General features: G+C 37.6%; 3 protein-coding genes across 4 annotated transcripts; 1 reads left to right on the forward strand and 2 right to left on the reverse strand.

Moving 5' to 3' along the window:
- Positions 1 to 2,162: 2,162 nt before the first annotated feature.
- Positions 2,163 to 6,083, reverse strand: eef1g (eukaryotic translation elongation factor 1 gamma). The gene is made up of 8 exons (XM_015030652.1): positions 5,984 to 6,083; positions 4,981 to 5,139; positions 4,639 to 4,702; positions 4,097 to 4,239; positions 3,875 to 4,018; positions 3,649 to 3,778; positions 3,193 to 3,397; positions 2,163 to 2,394 (listed from the first exon to the last, which is right to left on the reverse strand). Exons 1-8 carry the CDS (start codon positions 5,993 to 5,995, stop codon positions 2,178 to 2,180), a joined length of 1,074 nt encoding a protein of 357 aa, XP_014886138.1. The 5' UTR covers positions 5,996 to 6,083; the 3' UTR covers positions 2,163 to 2,177.
- A 141-nt stretch (positions 6,084 to 6,224) lies between these two features.
- On the reverse strand, positions 6,225 to 9,909 carry polr2g (RNA polymerase II subunit G). Its single transcript, XM_015030969.1, has 8 exons — positions 9,816 to 9,909; positions 9,576 to 9,685; positions 8,542 to 8,701; positions 7,667 to 7,717; positions 7,494 to 7,559; positions 7,225 to 7,296; positions 6,749 to 6,782; positions 6,225 to 6,545 (listed from the first exon to the last, which is right to left on the reverse strand). Exons 1-8 carry the CDS (start codon positions 9,825 to 9,827, stop codon positions 6,532 to 6,534), a joined length of 519 nt encoding a protein of 172 aa, XP_014886455.1. The 5' UTR covers positions 9,828 to 9,909; the 3' UTR covers positions 6,225 to 6,531.
- Positions 9,910 to 10,035: 126 nt separating this feature from the next.
- LOC106946422 (uncharacterized) lies at positions 10,036 to 13,204 on the forward strand. Of its 2 annotated transcripts, XM_015030844.1 has the most exons (6): positions 10,036 to 10,129; positions 10,288 to 10,350; positions 10,414 to 10,587; positions 10,660 to 10,759; positions 11,503 to 11,633; positions 12,308 to 13,204. In XM_015030844.1, exons 2-6 carry the CDS (start codon positions 10,297 to 10,299, stop codon positions 12,590 to 12,592), a joined length of 744 nt encoding a protein of 247 aa, XP_014886330.1. In that variant the 5' UTR covers positions 10,036 to 10,129; positions 10,288 to 10,296; the 3' UTR covers positions 12,593 to 13,204. The 2 variants fall into 2 exon arrangements, with proteins under 2 accessions (XP_014886330.1, XP_014886253.1); XM_015030767.1 differs by having other exon boundaries at positions 10,084 to 10,350.
- Positions 13,205 to 15,523: the final 2,319 nt, after the last annotated feature.

Raw genomic sequence — 15,523 nt, forward strand, 5'->3', positions numbered from 1 at the left:
TGACAGAGGCCGAGTTTTTCCCCTTTGTTCTTTTCTTTCCAAGGTATGTGTGTGTGTGTGTGTTTAACTGTGAAGCATATAAAGGATTATGTACAACTTCATTCCAGGGCTCTGCTTCTCTGATTTCCAGTCAGAGCCTTCAAATAAAGTATTTTATAAGACAAAGATTGATCTTTGATTTCTTAACAGTTTCTCTACCATTTGTTAAAGAATTTTTCCACGACAGTCAGGTTGAGCCCAAATGAACCTAACAGCAGTCATCTAGGAGTTAAGGAAAAAAAAAAGGTTTATCCTTTTAAGGAAAGATTGGTTAAAATAAAGGCCTCAAGTATGCTCTGTGGCCGAGCTGAAAACTGCAAGAATTTTCAGGTAATTACAAAATGCCAAATTTTAGTAGCGAAGCTGTAAACCACAGAATTCAAATTCTCCACATGACATTGAGGAAAATGCTTTATTTTTGCAAGTCAAAAACAACAGAAAAAACCAGTTTGGGGGCCATTGAGAATTCACTCGTCTTCAAACACTGTCATTTTGCAGCAAAGTAAGCACATGTGGCTGAAAGTCCATTATTTTTAAGTGTTGAGAGCAGGAGCACAAAGTGCTTTAGTTCCACTGCCTTCCGTGTCCTTTTACTTGAAGATCTTGCCCTGGTTGAAAGCTTTACCCACATGCTTGAAATCTCCTTCCCAGGCAAAGTACTCCTTAACCATGGTCTTGCACTCCTCACTTTCTGGATCCAACTTCCTCCAGTCGTATGATTCATAGTCAATTTGCCAGTCTGGACACAGCTGAGAGAGAAAGAAAAAGACAACGATAAAAGGGATGAACTCTTGGGTTGTACAAGATAAGCATGCAACTCCACCATCAGATTACATTTTCAATCTTTTCTGGGAAAAAAAAGAAGAAAGAAAAGCAAAACCAGTTTATATTCATGTATGAAACATTTTAAAAACGGGTTGAAAAAGATTTGCAGTCCAACACAACTGGTACACAGTATACACAAAAACAACGTTTGGCGAAAGGAAATACTCTTCTGAGGGGGCACAAGAGACGCAACGACCAGGCTTTTAGCCAAACAATTCAAATTTGGACAGATTCAATTATTTTGAGCAAGATGATATTATGTTATACATTATGAATAAAAGATCATGAACGCTAGTGCTGTTGAATCTTTGTGTAATGACCATTTGTATACATCCATAATAGCACTTTTTAAAAAGCTAAAATTTCACTCCTATTCTTTGTAGGACAAAGAAATTTGACTTTTGGAAAGAATTAATTTATTTTTAATTGGAAGATCCTGTACTGATAGAAAATGGCCTGCAGTCAAATAAGGTGTTCCACCATTGATGTCATTTCTATGACGATTGAACATGAAAAAGCCGTCTTATTGATTAGACGATGTGACCACAGCATGAACCAGCCTTTCACTCACTGATCAGAGTCGACTGGGATGAATATGATCTTTATTTTATCTTCCCCTGTCAGATTAAGACTTGATGCCATGACAGGGCACTGCCTTGCCCAATGACAGGGGTAGGGGAACCTTTAGCTCCCTTTAGTGAGGTTTCTGTTCTTTTCACATCTGAATTAATTCCTACAACTACTTATCTTTGTCCTGTTTGTTTCAGATAAATAGGCCAGACGACGACTATGCAAAAACTCAAAACAACCTCCGATGAACTGCACAATCCAATATTCCATCATGGGAATTTTCTTTAAAAACTTTCTTCAAAAAGCCGTTATACTAAATTTCAGGTTTTCTTTATCATGGTTGATCAATGCAAAACAATTAATCTGAAAGCTTGTTGAAAGCTGCAGTCTATAACTTGTTGCACGGCATGCTGAAGGCGGGGAATGGGCATTTTAAATTTAAAAAATAAAAGGGAAAAAAAAAAAAAAAAAAAAAAAAAAAACCTACATCACTTAGTTCTATGGTTTTTCGGCAACGTCTCAAAAAAATTATATTGTACTTCCAATTCAATAACAGTAGAAAAAAAAATCCAGTGGAACTTCACTGCAAAGCGTTGACAGTCTTAACTACAGACATTTTTCAGAGTCCAACTTTCTTCCATTTGATCAGCAAGTGCAGCTCTGCGAGTCAAACCATAACATGCAATGATATTCAATAATTGCTAAAACAATTAACGTGTTCTTCCAAATGAGATGGCAAGCATTCACAAGCAACCCTTTGAAATGAGCCACTCCTGCTGAGTCTCACCTGTGATAAGGTTGCAGCTCTTGAAGGTGAGCGTGAGCTCCTCGGGGTATTTGTACTGAGCATACCAGATTGAGTAGCCCTCTCTGTCAAAGTTCTCCCAGAAGTGAGGAAGCGCTACCGTCATGGTGTCCTCGTTGGAATACTTCCTCTTGAATTCATCCATGACGAATGCGCTGCAAGAAAGACGGACAGAAATTAGGCGAGTCAGTCAGAACTAGAGAACACACTTGGGTATGAATGTATCCAAGATCTGAGTCAAGATGACTTCTCTGGGACAGAGGAACAATCTGCCACTAAACATTTTAAATCTACTGAAGACATTTTTATAGACTGGCTTGTAGTGCATGTTGACCTAAACAGTTTTGGCTCAACAGCCTTAGTCGCTTCGGCCATCGCCATCTTTTCTAAATCCTCTTGTATTTTATTGCGCTATTCAAATAAACTTGTCAAACACAAAGGCTTTTGGTGGAAATGTATTCTATAACTAAACTTGACCCAGAGGTTTTTTTTTGTTTTGTTTTGCTTTTTTATGTTTGGTAGATATGGAATATGTTTGCTGGCTGTAACGAACACCACCACATAGCACTCTTATTGTCCATGTTTACAATCAAGCTGAAATTGAGATTAAAGATCATTGTGACCACAGCATGAACCAGCCTTTACCTCACTGATCAGAGTCGACTGGGATGAATATGGTCTTTACTTTATCTCCCCCTGTCAGATTAAGACTTCGTGCCATGACAGGACACTGTCTTGCCCAATGACAGGGGAGGAGCCATTTTTTTCCCCATCTGGATTAATTATTCTTACTTCCATCAACCACTACAACTTCCTTCCAAAGTCCTGACTTCACTTTATACGTTAATCACTGTGATTAAGCCTTCAGTTTGCCATCAGACCTTCCAACTGCGGTGAGCTGTAACAAAATCCCCATTTTACGCGTCAACTGAGGCATTTCTCTGGATATCTACCTCTTTGGCAGGTGTGCGAAGGGGTCCTTGGCTTTGGGCTCGGCAGCCAAAACAGCATCACAGTCGTCCATTTCTTCTTCTGGAGCAGGCTTCTTCTCCTCCTTTTTCTTTTCTTTCTTCTCCTGGGGTTTGGCTGCCTCTTTTCCAGCCTTTTCTTTTTTGGCTGGGGTTTCTTTCTTGGGCTGCATCTCAGCAAACTTCTTGGCTGGAAGAAGAGAAAAATAGCTCCCATGTCCCATTTAAAAAAAAACAAACAAAATAATTCTCTGGCTGACTGTAGACGAACCTTGAAATGTTTATAGAAATATTAATGCATTTCCCAGAGTGCTTGTGTTTGCAGATGTGTTTGATTTACATGGAGCACAAATCAAAATCTCCAGACAGCTAAACAAATGATGAATTTAACAAATGACATCTCATTGCTTTTTCTGAGGAAACTTCTCTTTGCTAACTCACCATCAAACTGAGCCATCTTTTCACACAGCTTGACTTCTCCGAGAACAGCCTTGAACTGAGGCTGGTTGACGCAGGTGACAAACCAGCGGGTCACGTTGGGATAAGGCTGGCGGAAGGACGGCTCCAACACCTGCAGAGCACACGCAGAATTAAATCGGCTCAATCAGGGTAGTAAGAAATGGAAACGACCCCAGTGTGTACTTGTGGAAATCCGTGTATATCAAACCTGCTTGAAGAGCCAAACCATGGAGCAGGCCACAGTAATGTCCGCCAGGCTCACTCTCTCTCCCACAAGGAACGTGCGGGTGGTCAGGTGCTGGTTCAGCACCGTGAGGACCTTCTTCACATCCTCCTTGGCCTGCTCTGTGGCCTAAACACACGCAGAAGACATTTACTCTGCATGACCACCAGGTTCTATCTCTGACCAGTTTAGTGTTGAGCTGCGTACCTGCTTGTTGAACTGCATGATTCCTAGAGTGGGGAAGACCCATGCACTGGCTGGAGGGATGATCTCTGAATCAGCAAAGCTCACCCACTGCAGCACCTGGGCAGCAGCCTGAGGAGTGGCGCCGCGCAGGGCATCATTGCTCACTGCAATGACACGGCAAAAACAATCATGTTCAAATTAAACAGGCTCGTGAATTATTTTTAAATATCACTTTGTCCATTTGTGGACTTTCATGTAGGGTTGGTGAAGTTTAAACACACACAACTTGATATAGTGGCAAAGTAAAGCTTGGTGTGGAATAATAAGAGACATCATGATCATAAAAAGTAAAAGTTTCGGTTAATAATATCTACAATGGTCCATTTAATGTCTTCCCAATATTGCGGAGCCACATTTGTCGTATTTCTTCCTTTGCTCTACTTTAGTTGAAAAGTGAATACTGTTTCAAATTGTATTAATAGAAATACTTAAGCGATTCCTTTTGCAATGTTTCAGTGCAACGTCGCATAACAATATTTGAATCCAAGTTTAAAGCTACTTACAGTAGTGAGCAATGGCATTACTCTCAAACAGACAGAAGCCGTCATCACCCTGGTAGGCGGGTACCTAAAGATAGAGACAGAATTTATATTTGAAAATTAAATGGTTTTGAACAACATGTTATACATCACAACTGCAGTCAAGATTAGTACAGCTGCCTTGCCTTTATGGAGACGGCATGTCCCATCCAATTTCAATGATTTAATCAGCAAAAGTATGGCCCATGCAGTTAATGAAATGTCAAGAAGACACTGCGTGTGACATGTTTAAACACCAGAGGTCACGCTGACATAAAAGATGAAAAGGCATCAGCCCAATTCTTTCTACTAAGCGGTTTTACTCACCTTGCCTAAAGGGAAGTTGCTGATGAAAGCAGGGGAACGGTTCGTCTGCCCAAAGGTGAAGGCAGGAGGGTTGCTGGCCACCTTGAGGCGAGCGCCGCTGTACTGGGCAGCAATCTGGGCCTTGAATGCCCTCCAGTTGTCTGGGTATGTGTACAGAGTCTAATAAAAAAAAAAGAGATGGGGGGATACAGGAACATTTATACACAGTATTTAAAAGAAACATTTACTTAAGTAATCCATTAACATTTATTTCTTCTAAGAAATAATTTAGCTTTATAGCATTTTCATTGAAAACAATATATTGTTGGGCTCTAGTATGCTTTAGCATTTAAAATTCACTGATTAGAAGCCTTAGCAAACAGGCTCAAAGTGTCAACCAAAAAACCAGGTGGTGAGCAGAAACCAAGCCATTGGTGCCTTCATTCAATGAATGAAGGAATCCACTCTGTGAGCTCGTCATTTATTTAAAGATGACAATGCAAAGACACCGCAGTTCAGACAGAAAACAGATTCTTATGGTGCTAAAATGAAAACCGGCAGCGAGTGTATTAAAAGCTATAGATCAACTACCCATGTTCAAGCGGCTCATAGCATAATTTAAACGTTATCTACCAATACATTCCCGCATAAAAGCTAATCTACCAGTTTACAAAACTCACAAGCCAAACATAGCACTGAGTACACAGAGTTTCTCTACTAGAATTAAAGAAATCACCTGGAAACCCAAAAACGCGATTCAAGTGATCTCGAGCAGTTAAGGTAACGTGGCATAACCCAGGGCCAGCACTTCCAATGCTTCGTTGGGGTAGCAAAAGCTAGCCACATTCAGAAAACTGTATTAAATTCTTCGGAAATAAAACACTTATCATCAAGCAAACAGCGGCGTAACGTTGTTATCTTAAAAACGTGCGCTGTAAACGCGACGATGGCTCTGATTTTGGTCTGATTGTGACAGTGAATTTTAAAGCAAGCTCCATTGCTAATAGCTCTCCATCTTACTCACCCCTGCCGCCATCTTCAGGACGAGAGAAAGAAAGAACGCCGGCGCGTTCCACCCACGTATTTACGGCCACGAGACGTGCGCGCCCCTGAAAATTCCGCGTTCACACGTCGAGCCACATGTCACAGCATTGAGAATTGCTATCTTTAAAGTTTGCCACGTATCTTAACATGCGATAACTACATCAAAATAGTTATTTTCAAAAGAGCTAACATAGTGAGATGCAGACAATTAAACAAAGATATAAGAATGAATAAAATACTTTATTACAGTCCACATACAAAAAAAACAAAAAAAAAAAACAATTTCTACATGAACTAATTGTTTCCTGTGGGCCACTCTAACATTAATCGGCAAGATGTGTTAATCTTAACAGCAGTATTTACTTGAGATCTTATATGAGTTATAATACACAGCAAATGTAGGATGCAAAGAACAACTGATTGGTGACAGCTGTTGAAGCACCTTATACATACAAGAGTAAAAATAAGTATATACAAAAGAAGATTGATGCAGAAAAATCCCCATGACACGCCACTCTGAAGCTGTAATCAGCTCACAAGACCTGAGAAGGAAGTAAAAATGTTACCTTACCGTCTAAATGCAAAGAAAAAACATTTCAAATGCACGTTTTTTAAAATAATGATTTGAAAACCAAATTAGCTTGAAAAATTCTGCATATGCAAAATAAGACATGTTTAATTCAAATGCAATCATTATGTGCACACTAATGAGCACATCAACAATTGGTCTGATCAAAACACTCACCCAGATAGTCATCCATGAGAGATCCAATTGCGAACTGAAAAACAAATGTATTTTTAAGCATCAGTTAGACTGAAGCAGGACCGCATGACATTTATTGTCTAATGACAATAATGGGTAATGACGTGGAGGCAGCTGAGCAGCTTGGCAAAATAAAACTTTCATTGGCTGTCCAGAATAACAACCAAATCACTTTGGTAAGAACATGAGCTATATGCAAATTTCTGAACAGAGGCTGATCTAATATTTCCCCTCATTCAACCTAAATAGGCCTTTAACAAACTTCTTGCGCAGAATATGAACCATATGGATGCACAATAAATTGACCTTGAGCTACAGCAGCCAAACAGAGATGTAAAAATTAAAAGCCAAAGAATACATGGATAAATTGTTTATACAAATGTTACTTTATCATGAAATAAAAAGGTAAAGTTCTCAAATCCAACCACAGTTTCATAAAAATAAAAAAAAACACTTACAATGTCATTCTTGTCAACCCTTGTGCCCACAATCTTCAGCCGGATCTCATCATCTTGCTGAATTACAATGTCCTTTGAAAGAAGAGATTATAGTGGCTGTGTCAAACAACAAAATAACACTGGATATTTGAAAAGAGAATTATCTTTTTTCCACTTAATTTTATTACTTTTTATGTAATTCCTATTAAAAAAAAAGAAGCAAGAAAATATATTTTTTTTAATAATGGCAGGGATTCAGAAAAAACAATAAAATTTAAAAATATCCCCACCTCATCAACAGTCTTATAGCAGGGGGGATTAGAATTGGGGTCAAACTCCATTTCCGAAGGAATGGACTGCAAAAGATGAATTTATGTTACATACATACCTGTTCCGAACAATACAAACTCTAAATTAGCATGTAAAGCAATAAATTAAGTAGACCAGGCTAAAACTGACTTACATGGCGAGAGATGAAGCAAGACATGGGACCAATTTCTGTGAATAGCCCAACCTGCAATAAACAAAAACACTTGTCATTTAAAGGGAGGCTAATAAGAGTAAACAACTAAAGTAGTGATGGAGAAGAAGCAATAACATCTGACATTGACTTAGAACCTCATCTTACAGATAAAAATAATTACCAACTTTATAAATATAACCAAGACTATTGTTTATGACCGGTTTTATTAGCAAATAGAACAAAAAGGGGATTTAAAGTTCTCACTGATATTTCGGTGGGAATCACTGTTTTGAGATACTTGGTACGGTTTAAGAGTTCAAACTGTCTCTACAAGCTACAATAAGAAACTTTTCAGTGGTTTCTGTGTGGTTGCAGTCAGACATTAACGGGCATTTCCTTCTAAAATAGCTTCAATCTGTTGCTTCATATATACACAGCATCTCAAGTTCAAATTTGTCCCAAAGATTTCAGTCAAAGGCATGTGGGTTCTTAGAATAAAGAATAAACTATACATGTCCTGCCAAGCATCACATGACATCATAGAGACAAACCTAACAAAAATATAATGATTATGAATCACAAAATGTTCCAAAAATAAATTGCTGCAGGTACAGAGTAATGAATTTTCCACTTGGAAAAAAGTCCAACATTAACAAATTAAATATGTTATGGCTTTATGGTGGTTAATTATCCAACTATTATTTTTGTGCCATCTGAATGAGGTTGATCTTTTGTTTTTCTGTTTTTTCTCCTCTAATTTTTGAATTATTGACTCGCATATATTATATTTTTGCCCAACTCCTACTGTATCATATTTATTTCATATTTTAACTAAAAACAATAAAATCAGGACATAAACCTACACTAAACCTCACCTTGTTAACCTGAGTAACCACAGCATCCACTACTTCTCCCTTGAACGGACGGAAGACAATGGCCTTGTACTTCACGGGATAGAGAACAAAGCCTCTGCTTGGCTGGATTACACCTGCCCCGATGTTGTCAATAGTGGTGACTGCAATGACAAAGCCATACCTGGAAAACACAACGAGAAAAAACAACAACACATGTACAGCTTGTAAATGCAATCAGGGCTATCACATCTTATCAATATTATCAACATTATTTCAGTCAGCAACATAATACATCAATCGTCTATATTTGCTAATGTGTCTGCACTATGTAGTCAGACAATGTGTATGCCATGTCTTACATTGAATAAATATTTTAGGAAAGATTTAGACCCACATTTGTTGAGTAATTTTGTGCCTGTGTGTGTTAATATGGAGACTTGCAGCTGATTTAAAAAAAACTTACATTAAACTTGTTTCAATGGAATTAACTGTGGATAACATTAATATCCAAATTAATATCATTTAACTAGACAAGCATATAAACAATACATACAGTGAACAAATGCAAGTCATTTGTACATTAGAAGGAAATGTTAAGTTTCCATTAGAGTAGTAGAAGAGTAGTTTTCTTGAGTTCTACTAATGACAATGATTGAATAATTTAATATTTATACTTGTTTATTTCTAAATACATAAATATAATAATGATCTTTAGTCACTTATCTTTCAGGAGATAGCACTTTTTTACACATAATTCATATCATAACGTGATTTGTTTACATTTGATTTTGAGATAAGCAATAAATGACCGTAAAAAGTTCAAAAATTGTTAGTGAATTAGAAACTGTATCGACAGATTAACCATAATAAAACTCATAAGGAAAAATACGCTACTACTTAGTAAAATACCTAAATTCAAAAACAAACAGACAACATAATTTTATTTTACATTAAAACGACCAACACAAAGCTACACATGAATGCAGGATAATAGCCAGAGATACTTTAATAAAATTAGGCGGTAAAATGTTACGGTCAGATCTGAATTCACTCACTTGCCAGTACATGTTCCCTCTACTTCAGTAAAAAGTTTCTGCTTCACGGTGTTCAGCAGGTTGGGCCCAAAATACCTCGGGTGTAGTAAGATTTCATGTTCCAAAGAAATCTGTAAACACCAATAAAAACGTGTGACGAGAAGGATGCAACCGTCATGAACACGTTCGTAAAACGATGCAAAACAAACCACTAATCAACCAGTCCAAAATACACCAGAATAATAACATAGACGTACTTACATGGTAAAACATGTCTATATTAATGTCTGCCTTTAATAATACTTTTAATTGGCCGAACCGCTTATCCTTAACAGTACTGAATGGAGTAGAAAATCGCTACAGTAAAGCCACTTCCGGGTCAATGACAAAAGAGTCATGAGCGCCGTAGTAATAATGTCAGTTCTGGCCATAGACTGCCACCTGGCGGTGAGAATGAATTAGTGCAAGAGCAAAACAGCAGGCGTGACTCAGTGCGATGCGTTGATTGGTTGGTATGACTTGACTCACAAGATCTGATATAGAAACGAAGCAAAAACAACGCATTTAGAAAAAAGGTACAGTTATTTTTCACCGCCATTGCGACAGATGTTCTGTATAACATTATCCTTAACCCACACTGAGACATAAGACATAAGTTTAAGCTGGACTTCCTTTTAACCAAAGTGATTTTCTACTTAAAAAGAAGTAATAACCCACCTAGTCATCTTTTCAGCTGACCGACATGGCGAGGAACATCTTCTCGAAGTTATTTCGTGTTCCTACGTCCACGCAGCTTGTAAGTAGTTGAATACATTTTTGACTCTTGAGTGGTTTTGCTGAGCTGCCTCTCTCCACGCAGGCCTGCCTCCGAACGGGAAGCTTGTTGCGGGAAAAGGCTGCTGCTGTTACGGTTCCAGGCAGCAGATGGTCCAGCAGTAACTCTCCTCCGGAAAATATCAGCCGCTATCCTATTCCCTACAAGAAGGACTTGCCTTATGATATAGTGGAGCTAATGGAAGAAGTGGAGTCGAAGGTAAATAAGTAAAAGTATTGTTAGGCGTTTAACTTCCATTTGACTTTTTAACCTTTTACATTATTTTTGCAGGGAGGCTTTTTACCCAATGTCTTCAAAGTACTCTCTCACAGGCCAGCAGAGTTCAGAGCTTTCTTCGCATACTACAATGAATTGATGAACAAGGAAACAGGTTGATGTTTGTTTTCTACATGAGGAGTGGTTATATTTAATTTGAATTCAACAAGTAACCCCCACTTTTGCCTGCTAGGATTTTTATGTCATGCATCTAAAAAAAAAATAAATAAATAAAAGTAGAGCATAAATATGAAGTAAAAGAAAAAATCTGTTAAGGGTGGCATCACTATGTGTTCAGGCCCTTTTAATCAGAGTGGCCGAACATATACTGATGTGTCCGGACAAAGTACACACCAGTATGTGTAAAATACACATCATTATGGGGCCAGACAAAGTATAGAGCACCCACATACTTTGTCAAGGTACTGTAGAAAAGATGGAAATGTCACAAAATAGGAATTGGTGAACATTAAGGTGAGCTTGAGCAACAATTTCCTGTTTCGTTTGTAATTTGCATATAAGTTCTGGACATCATAGCCATTTGAAAACGCAACTTGGAAATGGTGTCTTACTACACCGTGCAATCCTGTTATTTTTGGTCAGATCACAGAATGTTGTGCAAGAAACCAACAACATAATATCTTGCATAAAATGGGGAGGGAATTGGGGTCATAGAATCAATGGCATCAAGTCTTGTTTTTCTCATAGTCTCTTCATTTCACAAGTTATATTGTTACTTGTAAGCCTTAGCTGGGGTTACAGTGTGTTCACAGTAGTGAACCCTGCATAGCTCCAGATGATGCCTGATTGTTTGTTTATTCACATACATTTTGTCCCTGTTTTTCCCCCTTTTTCCAGGCAGGTTAACCAAGGCTGACCGTGAGCTAATCGTGGTTGCCACCAGCAGTCATAACAAGTGTCTTTACTGTGTGGTGTCCCATAGTGCTCTGCACCGCATCTACTCGAAGAGCCCTACTCTTTCTGATCAGGTATCATCATTTTTGTGCTGTACTTTATGAAAGTATAGTTACAAAAGGCAGGAGTTAGATTTTAATTCAACCACACCGTTTGTCATTATCTCATGTGGAAAGATAAAAATCTCTGTTTTTTGGTTTAAATTTTCATTAACTTTTTTGTTGGGATTGAATGAAACAAGGATTTCTCCACTGATAATATATTTCCAGAAGAAAGATTTACAACCCTAGAAGGTATAACATTAAAAACTGGATCAGGAGTCAAGGACAAAAAGTCAAGGAAATTACTGAAATCTGCCAGTGACTCAAGAACTTAGCAACTATGCAGAGCTCTAAAAATATTGATATACTTGACTTTTCCCCATCTTGTCATGTCACAATAGTAGTATTTTATTGTAATTCGGATACATTAACAAAGTAGTAAGTAATTGTGATGCATGGTTTTCAAAGATTTGTTTAAACTAAAATCTGTGTAAATACACTACATCCACATTTTTTAAATTAATAAAAAATGCAAGTCATTTATCTGTTTCTGTCCCCTTCATTATTATGTTATACTATGTTGGTCTACCAACCAACAAATTTTCTCTTTGTTACTTGAGAAGATCTGAACAGTTTCTACATTAATGTGTAGTTTTGGAAAACATAAAAATAAATAAATAAATAAAAAGCTTTTTCTCCCATTTCAGGTGGTTGCTAACTACAAACTTGCAGAACTCACACCTCGGGAGCATGCCATGCTGGAGTTTGCGATGGCCGTGTGTCGCTGTGACACCATCACAGAGAAGCACTTTCAGCCTTTGGAGGAAGTCGGCTTTGACCGCGAGGATGCCTGGGATATTGCAGCTATCGCTGCTTTCTTTGCCATGTCCAACCGACTTTCCCATTTTACAGACACGAGGCCCAACCAGGAGTTTTTTAACATGGGCCGTGTTCCCCGGGACAAGAGCAAGAGCAAGGCAGAAGATAACTAGCGGAGAAGGAAAGCTGTGTTACGTGCAAGTCTTTTCTAAAGCAAAAGTTATGTGTGATCCAACACATTCATAACACAGCCAGAAATCCCTCAGATCTATTTCTGGTTTCTTGTCTCTCGCCTGTTTTTTGTTAGGTGTTGTGAAAGGAGAGAAACTACCTAATGTGAAGACAACATGAGAAGAGTTAAATGAATGTTGACTTTGAATTATTATTGATTGGATGTAAATTTTTAATGTCTGTAAAAAAAAAAAAAAACTTTATCTGCAATGGGTTTTCATGAAATAACAGTTTCATAAGGTAGTTCCATGTGTGAAGATTAAGCACAAAAAAGAAAGAGGGTAATCAGAAATGTCCTGCATATGTGAATTTTATTTACCTCTTAAACCTTTCAGCACTCAGAAGACAAAGAAGCACAAATATAAGGTAATGTGTGATTCATGTTGTTGGGAGAGTTTTTTTTATATATCACGTAAATTTAAATATTTTTCTTATGTTTGCTTGTAGCGGTTATGTTCTTTTAAATTAGGAGTTTTCCTTGCTTTATTTTACTATAGAGGTTTTGTTTGCACATGATTAGAATATCAGAATAAAAGACAGAGGTCTGTTGCCAATTAATTGTATCTCTATGTTTAAAGTCTGGTGTGCAAAATGACTCTTAAAGCTCTGAATCTCATTTTACTTATTTTTTTATTATTCAGAACTAGAAAACACTTTTATTGAATACACTACCTGTTTTTTCACTATTTGTCACTTGACCAATAAAAGTACAAAAACGTTACTGTTGTTCATAACTGCTTACAGCTTCTCTTTTGATTTTTCTTTCTTCTTTTTTTTTGTAATGAACTGAAAACCAGCCTTGATACGAAAATATAGAAAATTAGTTTCAGTTCTCTGTACCTGTAAAAAAAATTGTTAAAAGTTGGACCTTTTTCTCCACAGAATGCACAGCTGCAATCGTGTTGTGTAGCTTGTCCCCTCCAGAGGGCAGTACATTCCTGCACATGTTAGGATGTGCAGCTAAAACGTGAATGTGTTAATATATTTAAATAGAACCATTAATGAAAGGCAGTGTAACATACCATTACAAAATGACAAGAAAGCGCTTTCTGTCTTTTATTCCTGATCTTGGTTCTGTGTTACATTTTCCTCTCAAATCTTTAAAAATCTTGCAAGATTCAGGCCATTAGCAGAGAATTTACCTCATCGCTTGAGATGAATATTAGTTTGTGAATATGTAGGGACTAGAAGGGATCTCTTGAGAATAACTGCAATCATTCCACAAAATCACACATTATGAATATTTTCTAACCAATCTGAATGTCATTCCGAGTTTAAAACTAATCTCACTTACTTGCTTTTCCACATAGACAGGATTATATATATATATATATATATATATATATATATATGTATATATATAAGTCTCTTCTTGTTCGGCTGACCTGTACTCGTCTTGACGTCTCAACGCATTACGGATGCTAATTAGGCATCAGTCACTCACAACCTCCACGTCTCCTCACACTGCAAAAACAAGACAACAGGCTCCTGGAGAGCGGTTGATGACCTGCAGCTGTTCTGCATCTCTCTCGTAACTCTGCATAGAATGGAATATGCAAATTACTTACATTAATAAAGAAATCAATGAGGTTTTATATCCATGCTTACCTGAGAAGTGGAGGCAGGGGGGAGATGCTGTGTCGTTACTCTCCTCGGGGTATTAAAGCAAGTCATGACACATGCAACTAATGGTGCGTGACAAAGAGCAGAAAGATGGAGCCAGAGCGAGAAATGATACACCCGCTATAAAATCTAGTTTCCTTATCAGATGATTTCTAATTAGAGTGGCTGTGTTGGTCCATGTTTCAGGCATGAAGAAACCACAAAAACGTGTAGATTTAAATACAACATGGCAAACCTTTAGTCTCACATACGGAGGACAGACTAGCCAAGAAGGTGATGGAATAATATGTGCAGTTACTATAATGTGTCAAAATGCAATCAATTAGATTTTCCTGTTACAATACATGAAGCTTGTACAGTTATGCGACTTGACGACATCGATGGATCACGATTTGAACTTGCAATGTCCTTTTTATTAGAAAAATCTTTAAAATTTGATCAGAAGCACTTAAAAATGTGTGATCTTTATGCACAGAGAGGAAGACAGATAGTGTCTCAGAGCATCTTCCTCTACGGTACATCAGAGGAGACCCTCGCAGCTTGGAGAGAGGCGTCCTGTGGGTGTTCATGAAAACATTTTTGCTTTCATTTAGCACAACTGTGAATCCTGTCAGACAAGTCATTTATATTTTACACATTCAGAGGAGACAGGAGGGATGTCCAAATAAAATAAAAAAAATTTAAAAAAGTACTAAAATTTAATAGAAATAAACATTTCCCTAGAAGGGGGGAAAGTCTTGTTCATGTTGCTAGAATTTTCTGGTGTCCTTGAAGGCAGGGAGATTCCTTGAAATTTAAAGTCCTTGACTGGTGCAAATCTGTGCTCCATATCTCCAAAGGTGCATGGGATGACTGGTGGAGTGTCTGCAGCGATAAGATACCATGCCAACAAAAAATAATATTTATGCACAGCCTTGCTGCAGCAGGACCAAATTATGTTCATATCATGGGAAACATCCAAAACAATGGCATTAAGTTGCCAAGAAGGTGACATGATTGCCTTTATGCAGCAATAGTCTTACAGTGGTGTATTTACTAACAGTGTATATTTGTTCATTAATGTCGGCAGTCCCTGTTTTGAAATAAAATTAAATATATCTGTGAAAGTTGGTAGGGAAGGTGATGTACCATAATATACTAGATTTACAAAACAGGCACATATTTTCTGGCTGTGCATGAATTTTGAGCTGTGTATCCTTTTACTGCTTTAAAATGACTTGTCAAAGGTTACAGCTTGGGTATCCTTTGTT

This window comes from Poecilia latipinna, unplaced genomic scaffold (assembly GCF_001443285.1).
Source record: "Poecilia latipinna isolate Pla-1442-1.1 unplaced genomic scaffold, P_latipinna-1.0 Scaffold0, whole genome shotgun sequence".
Lineage (NCBI taxonomy): Eukaryota > Metazoa > Chordata > Actinopteri > Cyprinodontiformes > Poeciliidae > Poecilia > Poecilia latipinna.